The sequence below is a fragment of the Panthera tigris genome, chromosome F2 (genome assembly GCF_018350195.1).
Source record: "Panthera tigris isolate Pti1 chromosome F2, P.tigris_Pti1_mat1.1, whole genome shotgun sequence".
Taxonomy (NCBI): Eukaryota; Metazoa; Chordata; class Mammalia; order Carnivora; family Felidae; genus Panthera; species Panthera tigris.
The window spans coordinates 17,593,675-17,615,441 of NC_056676.1; the positions used below are offsets into that span (position 1 = coordinate 17,593,675).

Genomic DNA, 21,767 nt, shown 5'->3' on the forward strand with positions numbered 1-21,767 from the left:
GCCCGGGACGCCCCGCCTCTGTGGCTCCCGCCGGCCCTGGGGACCCATGCATGGCCTTCAGAGGTGAAGTCCTAGTGGACGCACGGTATTTTCTAGAACGTAATTAGTATATCCTTGAAATAATTCCTACAATTCGAAGAGCAGGACATTTAGAAATCTTCCATCTTCCTTCGACTCAAGACAATATCAAATTTAAAATATCATTAATGAATTTGCTCTTGTATATGCGACATCATTTCTTTACAATAGATTTTTAAATTGGAACTGTTAAGTAGTACGTAGTAATGGTGACACTAGTATTTTAATGTATCATTCCACACATTATATTAGTGAATCAGTATATCTTCAATTCCCATTCAGTAACTGTAATTAGATTTACACTTTAGAAAGGAAAGTGGTTCAAAAAAGGATTACTTTCTGTTGATGAATGTGGAAGCACATCTTTATTTTCTCAGTAAATTGTATGTGATGAGGCATAAAGCAATTGAAAAGCAATTTTCATTTTCTTTACATAATGAGATACCATAAAGCTACAAATTGCAGAAGATGCTATTGTCTAGTACTGTAAAGGTAAAAAACAAATGTTAAAGAACACTTAAGGACGAATTTACTTTTTTTTTTACAAACATTTTCTTTTGGGTTATGGAGAAGGTGAAATTCATATATATCATTTTTTTGTCAGCAAGCTTTCACATTCCTTCAAAGAGGGATTCCTGTATTAATAGAGAAAAAAAGAGCAATATTATTTCAAAAATGAAATTCATCCAAAACGCGCACAAACATACAGACTCTATAATACAACAATAGTAGAAGCTAATCACTAGAAAAGCTAGTCACCAAACTGTGTGAATCTTCTCAGGCTTTAAAAAGCAGAAGGAAAGATTTCCCCACTTCCCCAGAGTAGGGAAGAATGTGGAAAAAGTATGTGTTAGGAAAAGTGTGGAAATAAGAATTTTGGAAGGAAGGTGGGCTGAGGCTAGAGTGAAGCAAATTAGGTGCCTAGGGCTCCTTAACTTTTGCACCCTTGACATCTCACATGCCTCATTCTAGCCTAGCCTGCTAAAGCCTTGTCTAAGTGCCAGAGGTGGGGTGGAGGTGGGGGCACCAGCGAAGCTCTTCACTGATGACAGTGGCTGGAAAATGGATAGCTTTGTTGCCCCATAGTCAGGTTCAAAAGAAAGGACTGAGGAAACAATACTGACCACTGTGGGCCACCTGGTCATATCTGCTGCTACTCTAAGCAGCCTCTCTGAATCCTCTGATGATTCTAGAGTAGTCCTAATTCCTGTGAGAAACCATGTTCCCCGTTAAATTAAAAATAGAAGATGAAAATCTTCAAATGTTCGACATTACATAAATTAGTAACAGGTACCTTACTTAAGTTTTTATATTTGCTAAGTGCTTTACAAAAAAGCACTTTATTTTTTCAATCAGTCTACAAAAACCCTTTGAGGATTTTACATTTTGTGGTTGAGAAAATAAAGCGCAGAGAGATTAAATAACTTGTGAAGGTCACACAGCTAATAAGTGGCAGAGAGAGGATTCAAGGTAGACAGATTGACCCTAATGCTTTTGCTTTTTACCAGACTATCCTATTTAATATTTGTAGAGTTCTTCATTATTTGCCAGACATTTTTTGTATCTATTATTTCAATAAAGTTAATGTTTTAACTTGACTCCCTATTAACAACTCAAACACTATTTTCATGGTATAGTATATTATTCTTTGGGAGTTCTTGTTTAGTCTTCCAGAAAGTAGAAGGCTTTAGAGTGCTGTGGATTTTTTTCAGAGTGTGGTGTAGATCTTAAAATTAGATGTCTTTCTAAATATGCCAATTTGTCATTAACTCACCATCTTTATAATGTAAAATAATGTATCAGTGAAGAAAATATATTGCTGCATTTTATATGTATAGATGTATAATATAGTAAAACAATAGGTTTTATATAATCAGTGCTTTTTTTCACCTGTCAACTATTTCCCTTAATTGTTTAGTTAAGGTATAATTTGCATAATTAAATTCACCCTTGTGACTATATAGTCCAGTAAGTTTTGCTAAAAACTACCACAGCAAAGAGATGCAGCATTTCACCTTCCCACCCTTACATTGCCTTGTGCTGACCCTTTGCATTCTACTCCTAAGCCTTGGCAATTGCTGATCTATTTTCTGTCTCTGTAGTTTCACCTTTGCCAGAAGGTCATAGAATCATACAGTATGTAGCCTTTTAAGTTGGCTTCTTTGACTTATAATGCTTTTGAGATCTGTCCATGTTGTTTTGGGTATCACTAGTTGATTTTGATTTTGAGTAGTATTTAATTTTGAGTAGTATTCCATTGCATGGATTTACCACTGTTTGCTTATCCATTCCCCAATGGGAGAGCTTTGGGTCGTTTTCACTTTTTGGTGATTATGAATAAACCACTATGAACATTTGGGTACAGAGTTTTATGTGAGCATAGGTGTTCACTTCACCTTGGAGTGGGACTGTTAGATGTGTTAAGTACATGTTTAATTTTATAAAAGTATGTCTGAATATTTTCCAAAGTGGCTGTGCTATTTTTGCATTCCTACCAGTAGTGCACAAAAGTTCCAGTTGCTCCATATCTTTGCTATCATTTCCACATTCTTTGTATACATTTTAGTAGATTTTTTTTTAAGAAAAATTGTTGACTCAATATTTTAAAATCAGTTGATTTCTTAATCTAGATATCTTGCTTGCCAGCTAGTCTGATTTCTCAAGTTCAGCATGTCTGCTGGCTATACTGTTTTGGAGTAGAGTGCCTTTGCAGTAGAGTGCCTTTGCCTTTGCAGGTGCCTTTAGTTGGACATGTACTCTCCAGTTGACCTCAATCACATTCACTTTGTTTCCCTTATTTTACCTACCTATGCCTGAGCGTGTTTTTGAGACCCCCTTGCAGAATAGTTGAAGACCTGGCTTTTACAGTCAGTGACCTCAATTCAAGGTCCAGCTATGCCTTATGGCAGTTGTGTGACTTTGGGCCCCTTTCTGACTGTGCCTCTCTAATGCTCATTTTCCCCATCTGATTCTTATCTCAACAGGTTCTGCTGTTTTAAAAAATTTGTTTGGGTAGTTAAGATTCAGGTATCAAAGTAGACATTTTAAAATTGAAAATATTGGGGCACCTGGGTGGCTCAGTCGTTTGAGTGTCAGACTCTTGGTTTAGGCTCAGGTTATGATCTCACGGTTCAGGGGTTCAAGCCCCATGTTGGACTCTGTGCTGACAGTGCTGAGGCTGCTTGGAATTCTCTCTCTTCCTCTCGCAGCCCCTCCCCACTGGCTTGCTCTCTTTCTCAAAATAAAATAAACTTAAAAATATATAAGACTTCTTTAAAAAATAAAATGGAAAATTACATAATTCTTAAAAATTAGATCTTACATAACTCTTTTCCACAGAGTAAGCCATTGACAGAGTTGAAGCTAGAAGTCACAAAACCTAGCTTAGATTGTTCTAAAAAAAAACAAAACAAAAAAACCTTGTTGCTTACCACTATTGCTCTTTTTGAGAGGGATGTCCTAATTTAAGAAGGGTTCTTTGACAACTAACTGCAAGTCTTATACCTACATTATTGATACATAGAAGTTTATTTTGCATATAAAATTAATTAGACTGATGTTAGGTTTATCACAGCACAATTAAAGGCATTTAGAGTTTTGCAGATGGGTTCATGTCAGATCATCCCAGAGTTTGCAACTAAAAATATTACTGAAGTTTTAAAACTCTTGAGGCACATAGAAGATCTGTTGTTACAACTGTTCAAACATAATCTTAGCAGTGGTGAAGGCAAGTTATTTTTACTGTTTTTAAAGTTCACTTTTTAACTCAAAGAAACCTAATACTTCCATATTGTAACTAAAGATAGTAGGTATTTTATAAATAGTTAAGTAACATACATTGAACATTTCCTGTGAATTATGGGTCCCAGAGATTCACATTCCTTGAAGGTATCTGAAACTAAGGTCATTCTAACCCAGCTACACAGTTATTTTTACAGTAACAAAAGAGATGGATTGACTCTATGGACATAGCTTAGGGTTTAAAGATAAATAATCAAGTAACAATTTGCTTCCTTCAGTGTACAGTGCTCTACAGTATTCTCAGTGGATCTTATTTACAATATGTAAATGCATTTAATGTCTATTTTAAAATTACTAAGTCTCAAGCACCTCCTAGCATGATTGAAAAGAGAGGAAACATCTGTCAAAAGTATTTACTGTGACAAACACAGAAAGAAACAATCTTTTTAATACCATAAATTATTTTTAATTGAATAGTCAAGGCATTTGTTTACAGCCAGCCTTTAAATAAAAAATAGTTTTGAACTAATCTTTAATTAAAGTGTACATTGATAGTATCAAGTTCAGTTTGAGGGTCAAAAACAACGTCAATGAGTCTGACTTTTTCCTCCCTGTAGGGAAAGCAGGCTTGTATAAATATACATGAGCACAGACTGCACACATTTATAAAGAAGGTGGAAAACATTCCCCTGTCATTGGACAGATGTTGCTTCACTGTGTTCACATAGATACGGGCACAGCTCCTAATGTGCAGAACCTTAAAGGAGCATGGGGCACATACTTTCATCATTTTGGAAGAAGACTCTAAGCTCCTTTATACTTCTGAGCATTAAATGTAGACTGTAGGTGACTTGTCTGCTGATGCTAGCTCATTCTCCCCTTAAAGTAATTAAGGGAAGGAGTTGCTTTACTCAACTTTCTAGATTTTTAGATATGAAAAATTCTTTGTGTTTGGGTTAGGTGTTTTTTTTTTTTAACACTTTAGTGACCTAGCTTTATTCTAATTATCTCTTAGTTTTATGCTAACTTCATAAAATGTTAGAAGTAGGCACACAATAAAAATCTTTATCAAGAGCTTAATGAAATTCCATATTGATCACCTTTTAATAAAGAGAGGTAGAACTGATAGTCCCATTTAGTAAGACTTAAATATTTTTATGATACCAAAATGATGTTTTGGTATGCCCTCAGTAAAAATGTTATCTGAAGAAATAGAAAACTTTTAATTTTTTTTAATGTTTTTATTTATTTTTAAGAGAGAGATGGAACGTGAGTGGGGAAGGGGCAGAGAGAGAGGGAGTCACAGAATCCAAAGTAGGGTCCAGGCTCTAAGCTGTCAGCACAGAGCCCGATGTGGGGCTCGAACTCGTGAACCGTGAGATCATGAACTGAGCTGAAATCAGACGCTTAACCGACTGAACCACCCAGGCACCCAGAAATAAAAAAAACTTTAAAACAAAATATTTATGTAATATTTTTTCACATTATAAAACTGAAGACTTGGGATTGAACATAATTGCCAGTGACAGAAGCAGGACATTCTTTATTTTCTTCTCCCAGGAGCCTCTCTATTCTGCCAGCTTCTTTTAGAGCAGCCTGTCTTTGCAGTACATACTAGTTAAAGATGCATTTAGCTCTGTATTTAGTGTTCCTAGTTAGGAAAATGAAGATAGAATGATTTATTTGCTGTTTTGTCAGTGAGGTGATTAGAGCTTTGCTTGGGACTGTAGAATATATGGTATGTGCGGTAGTTCACAGCTGATCTAACATAGTGTGTGTGGCAATGTATAGAATTTACCAACATTGTTTTCTGAGTCTGCGTCCATTTTTATTGTTTTCCTTTCCACCTTGATGATATGTTAGCAAGATCTTTCAAAATTCTTGGCAAAGAAACGAAACTGAAGAACACTGTCATGGAATTGACACTAGTTGTGTAGATCTTTAAGAAACTACCAGGGTGCCATGGACAGAGTGGCTATGGTTTTGGTGGTAACGACAAAGGACATAAGCAGTAAAGCAGACTCTCACGCAGCTTCTGTGTTTTTTGTTTGTTTTTGGTGAATGGAGATGAGGCAAGACTAGGACTCTCTCCATTTCCTTTTTCCTCTCCCCAAATAAAGCATTTCCCAGACTCAGAGGACCCTTTCTCCCTTATGCCTCCATCCCAGCAAGCCTAAGCCACTCTTCAGGGAATGGGGGTAGGACAGTGCAGCAGTGTTGTTCATAGGTCTTCTCTAGGTGGGCTTCATTAAGTAATGCTAAGTCACCATACCTTGACTAGACTCTGCAAAGAGGGTCTCATGATAAACCTACCTGATCTTCAACAGGCAGTTCTGGAAAAAGGAAATCTATACTAGAGTATGTACCCTGGCTCTGATTACTTTCTCAATGAAATATGCTGTTGCCTCCTTCACTATATTGTAATGACTACTATGATATGATTGGAAGATCAATAGAGCAATCATATGGACTATAAATGAGAAAAAGTTGAATGAATAATTTATAGGATGTATTAGGATCTGGTTTATAACGTTCATAGCATTTATCACACTCTACAGTAATTGTATCATATTTGACTCTCCAACCAGCTTGTTGCAAGATTTTTGAGATCAGGACTATCTCATTTGAATTTTTATATTCAGTATTGCCCAGCATATGACAGGTACCTATTAGTTTTATGAATAAATGAAGTTCTTTTCTGGTATGGTTTATCTTTACATTGAAGCAATATCATTTTTTAAAACTGAAAAAGCAATTTCCTCCTTAAAGTTGATTCGTATGGAGCTACATTATACATACACTCAAGGTTTAGAATAGTAACTCTTAAACTAATTTTTTAGATCATAAACCCCTTTGAGAATCTAATGAAACTTCTAATGTCTCCTGCCACCAGATGCCCTTGGCACAGTCATCTACTCACTAGTGGACCACCGATCATCAACTGGGCCTCAGGCTCCTTTGATATGATCCCTGCTCATTTAGACATCTTTACCTGCTGTTTCTGGGACTGTCCTGAGTCATTTGCCCTACCTCAGTGAGTATATGTAGTCTGTGACTCCCAGCTCTTCTTGAACTAGTTGTTCTACCACAACTGTGTGATTATTTGAGTAGACCAATGATGAACTGAACTATTTTTGGGGGTGGGTGTGCTTGGTCAAGAAGAATTGAGAACAGAGAACAAGAAGACAGCTGGAGGGACTTTCTTCCTCTATGTTGTCGATAGGGTATCCCATCTTCCCCCAAGAAAGAAATCACATAAATATTTGAAAGAACCTACCCCATATCTTCAGCAATTTTAGGTTTATCTTCTTGGGAGCTTTCTGAGGATGCATTTCCATTTGCAAGGTTTCTTGGTATATCAGAGAAAAAGACTAATTTTGGCTTACCCACCTGTGGGTAATAAACAGGAACTATGTGATGGATTCTTTCAAAGTTACCTGTAGTGTACAAAGAATTAAAAGGATTCTGCTTTGAAACTAATAACTAAATTGTAAACAAGGCTTATAACAGCATTAGACTATCTAAAATTATAATTTATGAAATGGAATTAAAGTTAAATAGATCCACAGTAAGACCAATTAAAAACTTATATCCCAGATAAAGTATCACAGACTTTCATACATAAAAACCTACCCAGGAAAATTTATGGTCAGCCCTCATTGATAAAATGTGTACACCAATGTTAACATAAGTATTAACTTTCCTTGCATTCTGCTCTTCTGAGTTTAGTTTTTCAGAGTGTTAGGCATTTAGAGAGTATATTAGTTATGTATAGTTTACATATAGTTTTTGTAGTACGTTCATACCTTTATTTTGGTACTTACCATTCCACATCATTTTCCTGTTTACAGATCCTCCTCCCTTTCCAGCGGTTATTTCCCTTTGAATGGGGACTGTTTTATTCACCTTTAATTACAGTGCCTAGCATAGTCCTGTGCTCAGATATTTATTAAATGAATAAATGAATGTTTTCAGAGAAGCACTACAAAAGATATATACTGAAAGATATGCATATGTTTTGGATTTTATTAAAGTGTTTGATTTTGTTTCCAAATTTGGGTTATATAGTTAAGTGGCTATATTTAGGACAAGATTTTTTTTATCATAAGATACTTGAAGTCTGAAGTCATAATCCCTATTAATCTTATCATAATCCTTGAGGTAAAGCTCCAAATTTATAAGGCTATCAAAAATACGTAAAAGGTCAGGAAGTACAAAAATTACTATCTTCCTAAGAATTCCTGTTCACTGACAATGTATTTGTACAGCATTGTCTTTAAAGTATTCATTTCAGCTCTTCTAAAGACCTGAAGGAATATTGTGGATTTTAAAAATACGTAATATATATTCCAAACTTTAATTCATGCTTTCCATTTTTCTTTTTTGAGCCATACTAACAGAGCCTTTGTATAAAGACCATAGTGTTAAGTTGTTGGCCACATACCTAAGGATAGAGTTATTGTGTGCTACAAACATGTTTTCACAGACGTCACTGATTTTAAACCTGAAAGGCTCAGAACTGTAGCATTTGTTTAGATAGGGATGGCAAATGTGTAGGAGGTGAGAGAGAAAGATATCTACAAGTAGCCAAGGGAGAATAACTAAGTGTTCCTGAGGAAAACTCAGATAATTTTCTGTCACAGCTAGTCAGCTTTTAATTTTTTTTCAATTTTATTTTAACTGACCTTAGAGTTTGTTTTTCAATATAGTAAATCATATAATCTACTTAAATTTTTTTATATTATCCCATTTTTCTCTGTAGTTCCTTTTTATTTATAAAAATTATTTGTTTACATTGTCACATAATTACATATCTGGAGATTTTCTTAAATCCCCACCAATTTGAAGTGAATTTCTTTTTTTTTTTTTTTTTTAATTTTTTTGATGTTTACTCATTCTTGAGAGAGAGAGAGACAGACAGACAAAGCATTAGCGGGGGAAGGGCAGAACAAGAGAGAGACACAGAATCTGAAGCAGGCTCCAGGCTCTGAGCTGTCATCACAGAACCCAACGCGGGGTTCGAACTCACAAGCCATGAGACCATGACCTGAACTGAAGTCGGATGCCCAATCAACTGAGCCACTCAGGTGCCCCTGAAGTGAATTTCTATGTAGAGCAGACATCATTGTCCTTGTATCCAAGCACAGTTGAGCCAGTCATTGCTAGAGCAGTCACTAGAAGCCAAGCTGTTTGATGAAGTTAGGTAACTTTGATTAATCTCTGTACCCCTTGCTATCTTTGTGACCTTAGACAAGTTATTTCATCTTTCTAAAACTCAGCTTTCTTGTCTACAAAATGGATGTAATAATTATTTTCTCCATAGGTTATAGTGATTAAATGCAGTGATGTTTATAAATATCTGAAATGTTTAGTACAGTAAGAATTACTTCTCTTTTCTTCCCTTACCCCGTTTTCTTTATTTCCTAGACTGATGTGCTTTCTGTTTTAAATTGTTAATGATTATTAAAATAGCAACTACAATAAGGTATGAAATGATACTTTTGTACTATGTAACAGCCTATTTGGCTTTTTAAAAAATTTATAGTTAGAGGAGTTAAAATTTTTTTAATTTAAATTTTATTAAGTTTTTAATTTTAATTCCAGATAGCATACAGTGTTATATTAATTTCAGGTGTACAATTCAACAATTCTCTACATTACTCAGTGCTCATCATGGTAAGTGAACTCTGATCCCCTTCACCTATTTCACCCATCTCCCCACCCATCTCCTCTCTGGTAACCATCAGTTTATTCTCTGTAGTTAAGAGTCTGGTTTTTGGTTTCTCTCTCTCTCTCTTTTTTTTTCCGTTTGTTCCTTTGTTTCTTAAATTCCATGAGTGAAATCATATGGTATTTGTCTTTCTCTGACTGACTAATTTTGCTTAGTATTATACTCTCTAGCTCCATTCATGTTGTTGCAAATGGCAAGATTTCATTCTTTCTTATGGCTGAATAATATTCCATTGTATATATACACCACATCTTTATTCATCTATCAATGGACACTTTGGCTGCTTCCATAATTTGGCTATTGTAAATAATGCTACAATAAACATAAGGATGCTTTTACCCCTTTGAATGAGTGTTTCTCTATTTTGTATATGTTTACTGGATTGTAGGGTGGTTCTTTTTTTAACTTTTTGAGAAACATCCATACAGTATTCCATGTTAGCTGCACCAGTTTGTTTTCCCACCAACGTGCACAAGAGTTCCTTTTTGTTGACATCTTTGCCAACACTTGTTGTTTCTTGTGTTTTTTATTTTAGCCATTCTGACAGGTGTGAGGTGATACCTCATTGTTGTTTCGATTTGCATTTCCCTGGTGATGAGTAATGTTGAGCATCTTTTCATGTGTCTATTGGTCATCTGTATGTCTTCTTTGGAGAAATGTCTGTTCATATCTTCTACCCGTTTTTTAATTGGATCATTTGGTTTTTTGGTGTTGACTTGTGTAAGTTCTTTATATATTTTGGATGCCAAACATTTATTGGATATATCATTTGCAAATATCTTCTCCCATTCAGTAGGTTGTCTTTTACTTTTGTTGTTTCCTTTGCTGTGCAGAGCTTTTTTTTTTTTTTAATGTTTGTGGTAAAAACAGTTAACATGAGATCTACCTCGTTAATGAATTCTTAAGTATACAATACATTGTTTTTGATCATAGGTGCGATAGATAATGTAAATCTCCAGAGCTTATTCATCTTGCTTAAGGCCCCTTGATTAGTAGCTCCCCATTTCCTCCTTACCCCAGCCTCTAGCAACCACCTTTCTACTCTTTGATTCTATGAATTTGACTGTTTTAGATACCTCATATAAGTGGGATCATGCAGTATTTTGTCTTTCTGTGACTGACTTATTTTATTTAACATAATGTCCTCAAGGTTCATTCATGTTGACACATGTTGTAGAATTTCCTTCTTTTTAAATGCTGAATAGTATTTTATTGTATGTATATACCATGTTTTCTTTATCCATTCATCTGTCAATGGACATTTAAGTTGTTTTTACATCTTGGCTCTTGTGAATAGTGCTGTAGCAAACACAGGAGTGCTAATGTCTCTTCACGATCTTAATTTCAGTTCTTTTGGATGAATACAGAAAACTGGAATTGCTAGATCATATGATAGTTCTACTTTTAAATTTTGATGCACTACCATACTATCTTTCATAGTGGCTGCAGCATTTTGCATCCCCATGAACAGTGTGCAAGGGTTCAAATTTCTCTACATCCTCACCAACTCTTGTTGTCTTTTGTTTTTTTGGTAATAGACATCTGACAGGTGTGTGGTGATACCTCATTGTGGTTTTGATTTGCGTTTCCATGTTGATTAATGACATTCAGCATTTTAAAAATATACCTTTAGGGGCGCCTGGGTGGCTCAGTCGGTTAAGCATCCGACTTCGGCTTAGGTCATGATCTAGCGGTTTGTGAGTTCGAGCCCCACGTTGGGCTCTGTGCTAACAACTCAGAGCCTGGAGCCTGCTTCAGATTCTGTGTCTTCCTCTCTCTCTGTCCATCCTCTGCTCACGCTCTGTCTCTCTCTCCTTCAAAAATAGATAAACGTTAAAAAAATTTTTTTTAAATATACCTTTAGGCCATTTGGGGATATGCTTGTTTGAGTCCCTAGCCCATTTTTAAATGTGGTTGTTAGTTTTTTTTGCTGTTGAGTTGTAGCAGTTCTATATATTTTGGAACTTAACCCCATATCAAATGTATAGTTTGCAAGTATTTTCTACCGTTCTGTAGGTTTTCTTTTCACTCCATTATTTCCTTTGCCAAGCATGAGCTTTTTCATTCAATGTACTTCCTATCACTTGTTTGTTTTTGTTTTTGTTGCTTGTGTTTTTTGGTGTCATATCCATGAAATCATTGCCAAGACCAATGTCATGAAGCATTTCTCCTATTTTTTCTTCTAGAGTTTTATAGTTTCAGGTCTTATGTTTAAGTCTTTAATCCATTTTGAGTAGATTTTTGTGTATAGTATAAGATAAGTGTTCTTTTGTGTGTGGATATCCAGTTTTCTTAACAATTCAGTATCCTTTGCCTACTGTGTGTTCTTGGCACCCTTGTTGAAAATCAGTTGGCCATTTATAGGTGGATTTATTTTTGAGTTTTATATTCCATTCCCTATATCTGTATGGCTGTTTTATGCTAGTTTTGATTACTGTATCTTGTAATACATTTTGAAATCAGGAAGTGTGATGCCTCCAGCTTTGTTCTTTTTTCTCAAGGTTGATTTGGCTATTTGTAGTCCTGTATCGTTCCATATATATTTTAGAATTGTTCTTTTCAGTTCTGTGAAAATGCCATTAAGATATTGATAGGGGTTATACTGAATCTGTCAACTGCTTTGGGTATTATAAACATTTTAATAATATTAAATTTTCCATTTCATGAACACAGGATGTCTTTCCATTCATTTTTGTGTTAATTTCTTTCATTAGTGTTTTGTAGTTTTCAGTATACAGTTCTTTCATCTTTTTTTTTTTCTTACCTTCCTAGTTAAATTTACTTGTAGGTGCTTTATTCTTTTTTGTGCTATTGTAAATAAGATTGTTTTCTTAATTTACTTTTCAGATAGTTTGTTGTTACTATATCTATATGGCTTTAACGATTGCTTTTTTAAGTTAGTGGTCACACTAGATTATGAAGAAATTAATGAGGATTTTATTGAGAAAATCAGATGCGAGGGTAATTAAAAATTTTTTTAATGTTTATTTATTTTTGAGAGAGAGAGAGAGAGAGCAAGCGAGTGAGAGAGGGGCAGAGAGAAAGGGAGACACAGAATTTGAAGCAGGCTCCAGGCTCCGAGCTGTCAGCACAGAGCCCGATGTGTGGCTTGAACCCACCAACCGTGAGATAATGACCTGAGCTGAAGTCTGACGCTTAACCGACTGAGCCACCCAGGTGCCCGACAGTGTAATTTTTTTAAAGTATAAATTTTAGGGCACATTATAATCGTTATTTTGTTGAATTTTATTGGAGAAGTTAAAAACAGATTAACCTAATTATTTCTGAAGTAGGAAGAATTTTTTTAAAATCTATTAAGATGGAGAAAACTGCATTATTTTTAGAATAGGTTCAATTTTTGGGTGAGGACTGGTATTGAATTTTGTGAGTATTTCAATATTAAGAAAGTACTTTGGCATCTTTGGTATAAAACTGAAAACACGTAAAATACTGGAATTTTTATCCTGGATCTGGTTCTGCCCTTCAAAACCAGCCAGGGATCGATGGAGGAGAAGAAATGTTTCCTGTCCATTTTATAGGTTTCAGACCTTGAAAAATTCACATTGCCAGCACAGTATCATCACTTATGAGTATACTGTCAGTTCAGAAAGTCCCATTCTTCAAAATGATTTCCCATAGTTCATATTCAGTGGACATGATACGGCAAAATCATCAGAGATCCATGCCTTTCCATCTCTGCTTCTACTCACCTCAACCTCCTTGTTCTAGATTGTCAGAGCTCCTAGGATGTGGTATCCATGCATAAAGCCTCACTACAGTATTCTAGTTTCCCTTTCCGTATTCCCCTGGCCTAACCCCTTTCTATGATCCCATCCCATTAGCTGTGAAATGAGGACTGTTGGCATTCAAACACTATCATGGAACAGAGGTAGAGGCTTATTCCAATGTTGTGGACTATAGAATCTGTGAAGAATGAATTCTAGGATGCTCCCAAATGTGATAAAGATAATTGTGGGGCACCTGGGTTGCTCAGTTGGTTAAGCATCCAATTTCAGCTCAGGTCATGACCTCACAGTCCGTGAGTTCGAGCCCCGCGTCGGGCTCTATGCTGACAGCTCGAAGCCTGGAACCTGCTTCGGATTCTGTGTCTCCCTCTCTCTGACCCTCCCCCGTTCATGCTGTGTCTCTGTCTCAAAAATAAATAAACATTAAAAAAAAAAAGATAATTGTTACATGTTACACTTGGCTACATTTAGTTGCATTAGTTAGGCAAGGGAGGTTGACCTGTCCTTTGTAATATATGTAAACTTGGGGTGCCCAGGTGGCTCAGTGGTTAAGTGTCTGACTTGGCCTCACATCATGATCTCACGGTTCATGAGTTCAAGCCCCACATTGGGCTCTGTGGTGATGGCTCAGAGCCTGGAGCCTGCTTTGGATTCTGTCTCTCCCACTTTCTCTGCCCTCCCCTGCTTGCGCACATGTGCACACACACTCTCTCTCTCTATCGAAAATAGAATAAAACATTAAAAAAAAAGAAAATGTAATGTAGAAAACAGTAAGCATATTATAATCAAATTCAAGTCAAATTCAAGTGGTGGGGCATGTACATAAGAAAGGGGACAGGCTACAGAGTATAGACCACAGATATGGTTGTCATACATTTTTATTTTTTATCCTGATGGAAAATGTGATTTTTGCACTGCTGCTAAACAAATGTACTAGTGACTTAGGTTTCACAATTTATGTAGCTGATTGTTGTTTCACCATTTACATAATTAAATCATGTACTTTTGCCAGATATAAAATTATACATTTTCCTCCACCCTCATGGCTCTGTTTTCATACTGACACATTCAGACTCAATGTGAACTGCTTTTGTTGATAGTAGCCACCATTTTCATATGTAAACATTGCAGGTGGAATTTCTTAGGAATTGTAAATAAGTTTAAAAAAAACCCCAAATCTTAAGCAAAGAATCTAAACAAAAGTTTCTTATTTCTTGGGGTTTTTTGTGTTGAGTAGAACATTCCCTTTGCTAGTAGAAGTGATCAACGAATGAATGACAGTCTGCTTACTTATGTATGAGTTACTTGCATCCTCGTTTTTACTGTTCTTTTTCTTGCTGATTTTCTTGGCATCTTTGGATGCTTTCCAATTTATTAGGAATTGTCTTTCCATATTTTTAATTTCTTTTCCATCAAGAAATTCTAGAGAAAAATACATATGTTAAAAAATACAGTATTTAAATATATAGGTAATATATTTAAATTATATCTGAACTTAAATTATACCATAAGTTGAAGTAATTTCTTTTAAAAATACCTTATTTGCACATCTTTGTTCTTGTTGAGCTTTTATTTATTTTTAATTATTTTTTTCTGATTTCAAAAAAAATATGTGCTGATTATAAACAACTTAAACACAGTGGAAAAAAACATAAAAAGACTGTGATTACTACCCATACCTCTCCTTCCCATCACTGACAAAGATAATCACTGTAAACAATTTGATGTATGGTTTCCCTTCTGGGGTCTTATATAAACTATATTGTTTTTGAAAACAAAAATGTTGTCATATTCAACAAAAATTAGATGCTATCTATTCATTTCCATATTATGGTTATTATTCTTAGGAAAAAGCAAAATATATTTTATGTTAAAGTGAATAAGAAGTTTTATACATTTAGCCTGGTATTTTAAAAGCACATATATTAATAATGCTTACTATATTCTAGGATATAAATATAATAGGAACAACCCACAAATCTAGCTTCCTGGTTCTATGAAGATTTCAACTACATTTATATCTTGTTCCCCTAAAAAAGTTATGAAAATTGAGCATCTTAAATTACACAAAAAATTTTTTGTAAGCTGTAAGATATTTGGAAAATACAAAAGTGGAAAAAGAAAAAAATTAATATTGCCTGTATCTACAACCAGAAATAATCACTAAAGGCCACTAACAGTATATTTTTAACATTTTTTGTTTTCTGTTTATGTGCCCATGTATGTGTATATGTGTGTGTATATTATATAAAATTGGAACTCTGTGCAGTATTACATTCTAATTTTCAATATTGTATTGTGATCGTTTTACCAAGTCTTTCTTTAAACACAATTTTTAATGGCTGACAGTATTCCATTATATATGTATACATAATACATATATTATAAAATATTAAACTATTCCCTTATAGGATATTTTGTGTTACATGTAATCACATGAATACAGGTGGCCTTCACCTGATAAAAAGACTGTCTTTTCTATATAGTAGTTTTTGGGCCTTTATTTTGTTTGTTTATTTATTTTGAGAGAGAGAGTGAACAGGGAGGGGCAGAGAGAGAGAGAGGGAGAGAGAGAATCCTAAGCAGGCTCCACACTGTCAGTGCAGAGTCAGATGCAGGTCTCCCTCCCATGAACTGTGAGATCATGACCTGAGCCGAATCGAGTCAGAAGCTCAACTGACTGAGCCACCCAGGCACCCTCTATATGGTAGTTTTTTAAATTAAATATATCTTTTCTCTTATCATCCATGTAATGTCTTCCACTGGATTCCAGAGTGAGAAAAGAATGTAGTAAAAAATTTTAAATCAGGGGCACCAGGGTGGCTCAGTTTGTTAAGCATCTGACTTCAGCTCAGGTCATGATCTCATGGTTCATGAGTTCGAGCCCCTCATCAGGCTCTGTGCTGACAGCTCAGAGCCTGAAGCCTGCTTCAGAATCCGTGACTCCCTCTCTTTCTTTCCCCCTCCCCAGATCATGCTGTCTCTCAAAAAACAAATAAATGTTAAAAGAAAATTTTTTTAAATAAAAAAATTTTGAAATCATATTCTTATGGAGAAAATGACAGTAACCTGATAAAATATTGATTACACTACTGAAAGTATTAACATTGCCACTTAAATATGACTCATAATATTGTTAGACCCTATGTACAAAATAAAGTGATGAAACTGGAAATATAAAGAACCACAAACCTTAGAAGTACAATTGTTTACAATTGCCTTATGTACTTATTTTAACTGAAATTAATACTCCAAATTATAATGTAAAAAATTGGTTAAAAGTTCTATTATCAAGCATCTTAGTATTTAGCACTTTACATTAACAGTTATTATTTTATGCTTAGTTTTCCCAACCACTTGGATTTATTGATATCTTTTTAAGATTTGTTTAATTGTATAATTTGTTAGTGTATTTTTGGATGTGATATATGTAAATCAATACATATTTTTAAAACATCTATTATAAAGATAAAGAATGAAAAATCCAAGTCCTTTACCATGATCCCTTTTTCCTCATGTTAGTGTTCCAGACAGAGCTGAGTAGTGACTAGGAGACTATGCCTCAGTAAGCCTTATTTCATGTTTTAGCAAATGATCATGTAGAGGTGGTTCAGGAGGGGAAGCCAGGTAATGGACATAAGATCAGAGACCTATGAGATTTGTTTTAATGAGTTGTTCTTAACATAAAATTTGTTTCCACTCATGCTAAGTACGTTGCTTGTCATTCTGTTTAGTGAGGACTGGGTTACTTACAAAGCATGAAATGCCTCCCCACAGTCCTTACTGGGACACATCAAACCAGTCCTCAATTCACTTTCTATATTTTGGTTTTGTATTTAGGAAGAAAGGACATGAAAATAAGACAAGTTAGAATCAGAGAAGAGACTGAAAAGACGTATAGTGAAGTGTTAACAGCATATTTATGGTGGGATTATGAATGATACTCATTTTCTTTTCTATATTATCTGCATTTCTATAAGAAATGTATATTTTTATACAAAATGTGTATGGATTTTATAATCACAAAATATGTTTTAGAAAGTATTTATTAAAAATTTTTTTTGACTAAGTCCTGTTTATTTGGAAATCAGTACCTTATCTCCACATCTTTTACTGCATCACCTATAGTACTATATCATGAGAAGAGTTTCCAGAAATGGTTCCATTAACATTGGAAGGTTCTTAATCATCTAACATTAGTTGTATTTACTCTGCTTCCTAAGGAAAGTGGAGTAATACAATTGTATGTGGTAGGCAGGGAGGGAAGGAGATGGGAGAGTTGGGGGAAGGTGCACTGCAGATTCATTTGCATGACTTATAAAAAATACACATGACTGTTCTCCCAGTGTATTCTGTTTCCTTCCCTTGACTGGTGGGGTCAAGGGTGGTGGACAGGGTGTGACCCTTGGATATGTATTTTGAAAAATCTTGGATTTTTCTGATACACCCTCTGTCAGCTCCTCCCTACCCCCAAGAGAATTGCTGCACTAGCATCATGATTAATCAAGGTTTACTACAGCTATGTGCTTTGAAGTGGTTTTCCCATACATTACTTTTTATACTCGAGTATAGCATGTCATAGAAGTTCAGATATAGGAAACCTCACAAATGTCCTTGGTGAGAAGGCAGTCCTTATCTCTCTGATGTTGTATAACGTGGTTCCTGTTGAGAAGCTATGGTCCATTACCCCCAATATAGTGCACAATCAGGATGTTATTATTTCTAAGGATCTCATAAAGGGACTCCCTACCTTGCTCTCCTTTCAAATGAAGGGAACACTTGTACGTTCCTAGGACAATTTTCAAGCAATGAAAATTTTGATTAATTTTGTCTACAGTTCCAAGTGCTAAAGAATCTCTTGGGATCTTCAGAGGATTTGTGGCAATGAGAATTTGGCAAAAGGTCAGCAAGTTCTACACATTTATGATTAACCATTTTTGTTGGTAACAGCTACATTTTCTTTTTAAAGAAAGGGCATGTGGTGCCTTAATTATTTCTGAACAGAAGATATTTTTCATGTTTTATTTCTCAATTTTAACTTTTGCCTTTATTTATTGAATTTAAAGTTGACTATTTTTATAGATTTAGACATCATATTTGTATTTCGCAAGGTTTTGTGTTAAAATAACTAAAAAGTTAACCAGGTCTCTTTCTCTAAGAAAATTATATTAATATATATAAATGTGTACCCAGTGATTTGGACACCAGTATCAGTCTGTCTCTGTATTTGGGTTTGAGACAAACAGGATTTCCATTTAGATCCATTTTCCACAGCTTCATCAACTTGTTCAGTAAAAATTCCAAATCCTATAATTAGAAAAGAAAAGCAAGGCACAAGTATATCATAATCATGAGTATTTCTTTTATATTAGTTAACTTTTTATTTTTTTATATTAATTTTTTTTTGTTTTTTATTTATTTTTTGAGAGAGAGAGAGAGAGAGACAGAGAGCAAGCGGGGGAAGGACAGAAAGAGAGGGAGACACAGAATCGGAAGCAAGCTCTGGGCTCTAAGCTGTCAGCACAGAGCCCGACGTGGGGTTCGAACTCGTGAACTGCAAGATCATGACCTGCGCTGAAGGCAGATGCTTTTTTTTTTTTTTTTTAATTTTTTTAACATTTATTTTTGAGACAGAGAGAGACAGAGCATGAACGGGGGAGGGTCAGAGAGAGGGAGACACAGAGTCTGAAACAGGCTCCAGGCTCTGAGCTGTCAGCACAGAGCCCGTCGCAGGGCTCGAACTCACGGACCGCGAGATCATGACCTGAGCTGAAGTCGGCCGCTTAACCGACTGAGCCACCCAGGCGCCCCTGAAGTCAGATGCTTAAATGACTGAGCCACCCAAGTGCCCTAGAAAAATTTCTTTTGATAAGGCTGTATTTTATTCTTTAGATTTTAGAAAATTGTTTTTTTTTACTATGAGCTTGTAAGAACAATTCCTTTCCACATGTTAAAAATCCCCACAGGGGGCACCTGGCTGGTCAGTTGGTAAAGTACGTGACTCTTGATCTTGGGGTAGTGAGTTCAAGCCCCGTTTTGGGCATAGAGCTTACATGAAAAAAAAATCCTCACAAAACTCTGTGATATCATGAAGGCAACAAATTTGGAACATCCAGATATGTGCCTCTGTCTACATGAAGAAAGGATATTTTAGGGGAATAATTACAAGGACAGTTGGGGTCTAGGATCCAGTGCAGAGTGATTGGTGGGTCTCTTAGTCTTCCTGAGACCAATGTTTTTCTACATAAAATGGTAAAAATATTTCCAATTCTACCTACTTCATTATTCAACAGAATACTTACTGAATCATGGGCTAAGTTCTGTACCAGACTCTGAGGTATCTAAATATATAGTTTGTGAAAAATATATAGGAATTTAAAAAAATACAGACAACCCCAACCTTTCTGGCACTGTTGCTTACTGTATAACCTTAGTCAAATCTGTGTCCTCATTTATAAAGTGCGAATAGTTAGGGTTATTTGTTGTGGCATATAAAGTGTCTGGAACAAAGAAGGGAAGTAATAAATATGTTGGTTTTCTTTTTGTCTGCCCTACCACCCCTTGGCTTATAACCTTTCTCTTAATTTTGGTCAATAAAGAGCAAAAACTGTTGTAAGGAAGAATAAGCTCCTGACTCACCGATGAGTAGTTGACTTCTTATAATAAAGTTCTCTTCAGAAGTTGTAACTTCGTCCTTCAGTCTTGGGCCCTGGATTATGCCCTGTCCACAGTATTTGTTCAACAGCCTTTGATACAGCCACGATTATTTTATGTGAGAGTTTCACTGTATTTCTCTTAGCCTAAAAACTTCTAAGGAAGGAATTGTGTAATGTATTTTTGTAGTGTTGAATATGATGCCCATCGTCCCAAAAGTTAATAATAAGAGAACTTTAAATTTAATAGATAAAGAGAGTCCTGTAGAGTTTAGTTAATTGTTCCTTACTTGATAAATGACCCTCAACATACTCCCTCCAGTGTATGTTTATTTAAGACTAAACTAATCCTATGCTGAAATATGATTACCCTTTGGATACGCTCTGGTAGTTCATTGCCTTCCTGTCTTTAATAAAATGCTTTCACTTTCCGGCCCTTCAGTGTTACTAAAGGGAGCAGACATTCTTCTGGACAGTCTCTGTTTGATAAATGATCATGTCATGCTATCACTTAGAGGTGTGCTGCAAAATACTGAGGAGCTGATTCTATTTCTAATGCAGGGCTGGTGCCCAAGCTTCTGTATAGGCGCTTGCAGGAACTGGCAGTGCTTGCTCTACAATTAATGATGGCCACTGATGAACCTGTATTTGACCAGCATGCAATCTTTATTGGAAATGTCTGGTCCAACTGTCCTAACTAAATCTAAAGACAGCCATTTGTCATCCCCCTGACTGCTTGTCATCATCTGCCTGGGAAAATCTATAATTTTTGGCTTGTTTCTGACTAAACTGTAGAGTGAATAAATTTATCTTTGGGTTACTCTGCTTGTCAGGATCAATATTGAGCAGAGGTTGAATAAATTAGAAACTGGAAAAACATGACAGGCCATAGTGGTTTGTTCGTTTGTGTCTTATAAATCAGATATTTAGTTTATCTAAGAGGCAAGCACATCAAATTTTTTATTTCCACCACTCATTCTGAAGATGCTTTACCTCATGATAAATGGTCCTCAGAAAACCAATGAAGTAAATCACTAATATATCTGATTGTGAGATGAACTTTTCAGATCATTTTATTGATTTAGCAAACTTTGCAGACATAAAAACTATAGGTAAAGATTTTTTATGTTATTGTTCTTTCAAGTTTTTATCCATTTTTGCAACCATGATATTTATTTGACTTAATATATCATCAAAGTTTATAACATTGGCCCTAGTGAAGTTCATGGCTTATCAAGCTACTTATAGAAATGGAAGTTTTATTGTAAATGGCCAGTGAGTATTTAAAATTTTAATCCATTTAAGCGTACTTATTTAAAGGAATTACAGTAAGAAATGCAAAGAAATGTTAATCAAAAGTAAATGTCATTAAAAATTTTTTTTTAATGTTTATTTATTTTTGAGACAATGCGAGAGACAGAGTGCAAGCAGCAGAGGGGCAGACAGAGGGAGACACAGAATCTGAAGCGGGCTCCAGGCTCTGAGCTGTCAGCCCAGAGCCTGACAGGGGGCTCTAACTCATGAACCCTGAGATCATGACCTGAGCTGAAGTTGGACGCTTAACCGACTAAGCCACTCAGGCACCCCACCAAAAGTAAATGTCATTAAAACAAAAAAATTTTTTTTTAATTTTTTAACGTTTATTTATTTTTGGGACAGAGAGAGACAGAGCATGAACAGGGGAGGGGCAGAGAGAGAGGGAGACACAGAATCGGAAGCAGGCTCCAGGCTCTGAGCCATCAGCCCAGAGCCCGACGCGGGGCTTGAACTCACGGACCGCGAGATCGTGACCTGAGCTGAAGTCGGATGCTTAACCGA

At 35.6% G+C, this 21,767-nt stretch overlaps 1 protein-coding gene across 3 annotated transcripts in view; it reads right to left on the reverse strand.

The window, feature by feature from the left end:
* Positions 1-424: 424 nt before the first annotated feature.
* The window catches only part of PPP1R42 (protein phosphatase 1 regulatory subunit 42), a 52,454-nt gene continuing 31,111 nt past the window's right edge, over positions 425-21,767 (reverse strand). For 2 of the 3 annotated variants that reach the window (XM_015536913.2, XM_042972860.1), the window contains 4 exons: positions 18,486-18,603; positions 14,587-14,718; positions 7,097-7,256; positions 425-713 (listed from right to left, as the gene is read on the reverse strand). In XM_015536913.2, coding sequence (XP_015392399.1) covers positions 668-713; positions 7,097-7,256; positions 14,587-14,718; positions 18,486-18,603 — 456 coding nt within the window. In that variant the 3' untranslated portion in view covers positions 425-667. Of the gene's footprint in view, positions 714-7,096; positions 7,257-14,586; positions 14,719-18,485; positions 18,604-21,767 lie in introns of those variants that run through there. The other variant, XM_042972861.1, reaches the window with a different exon arrangement.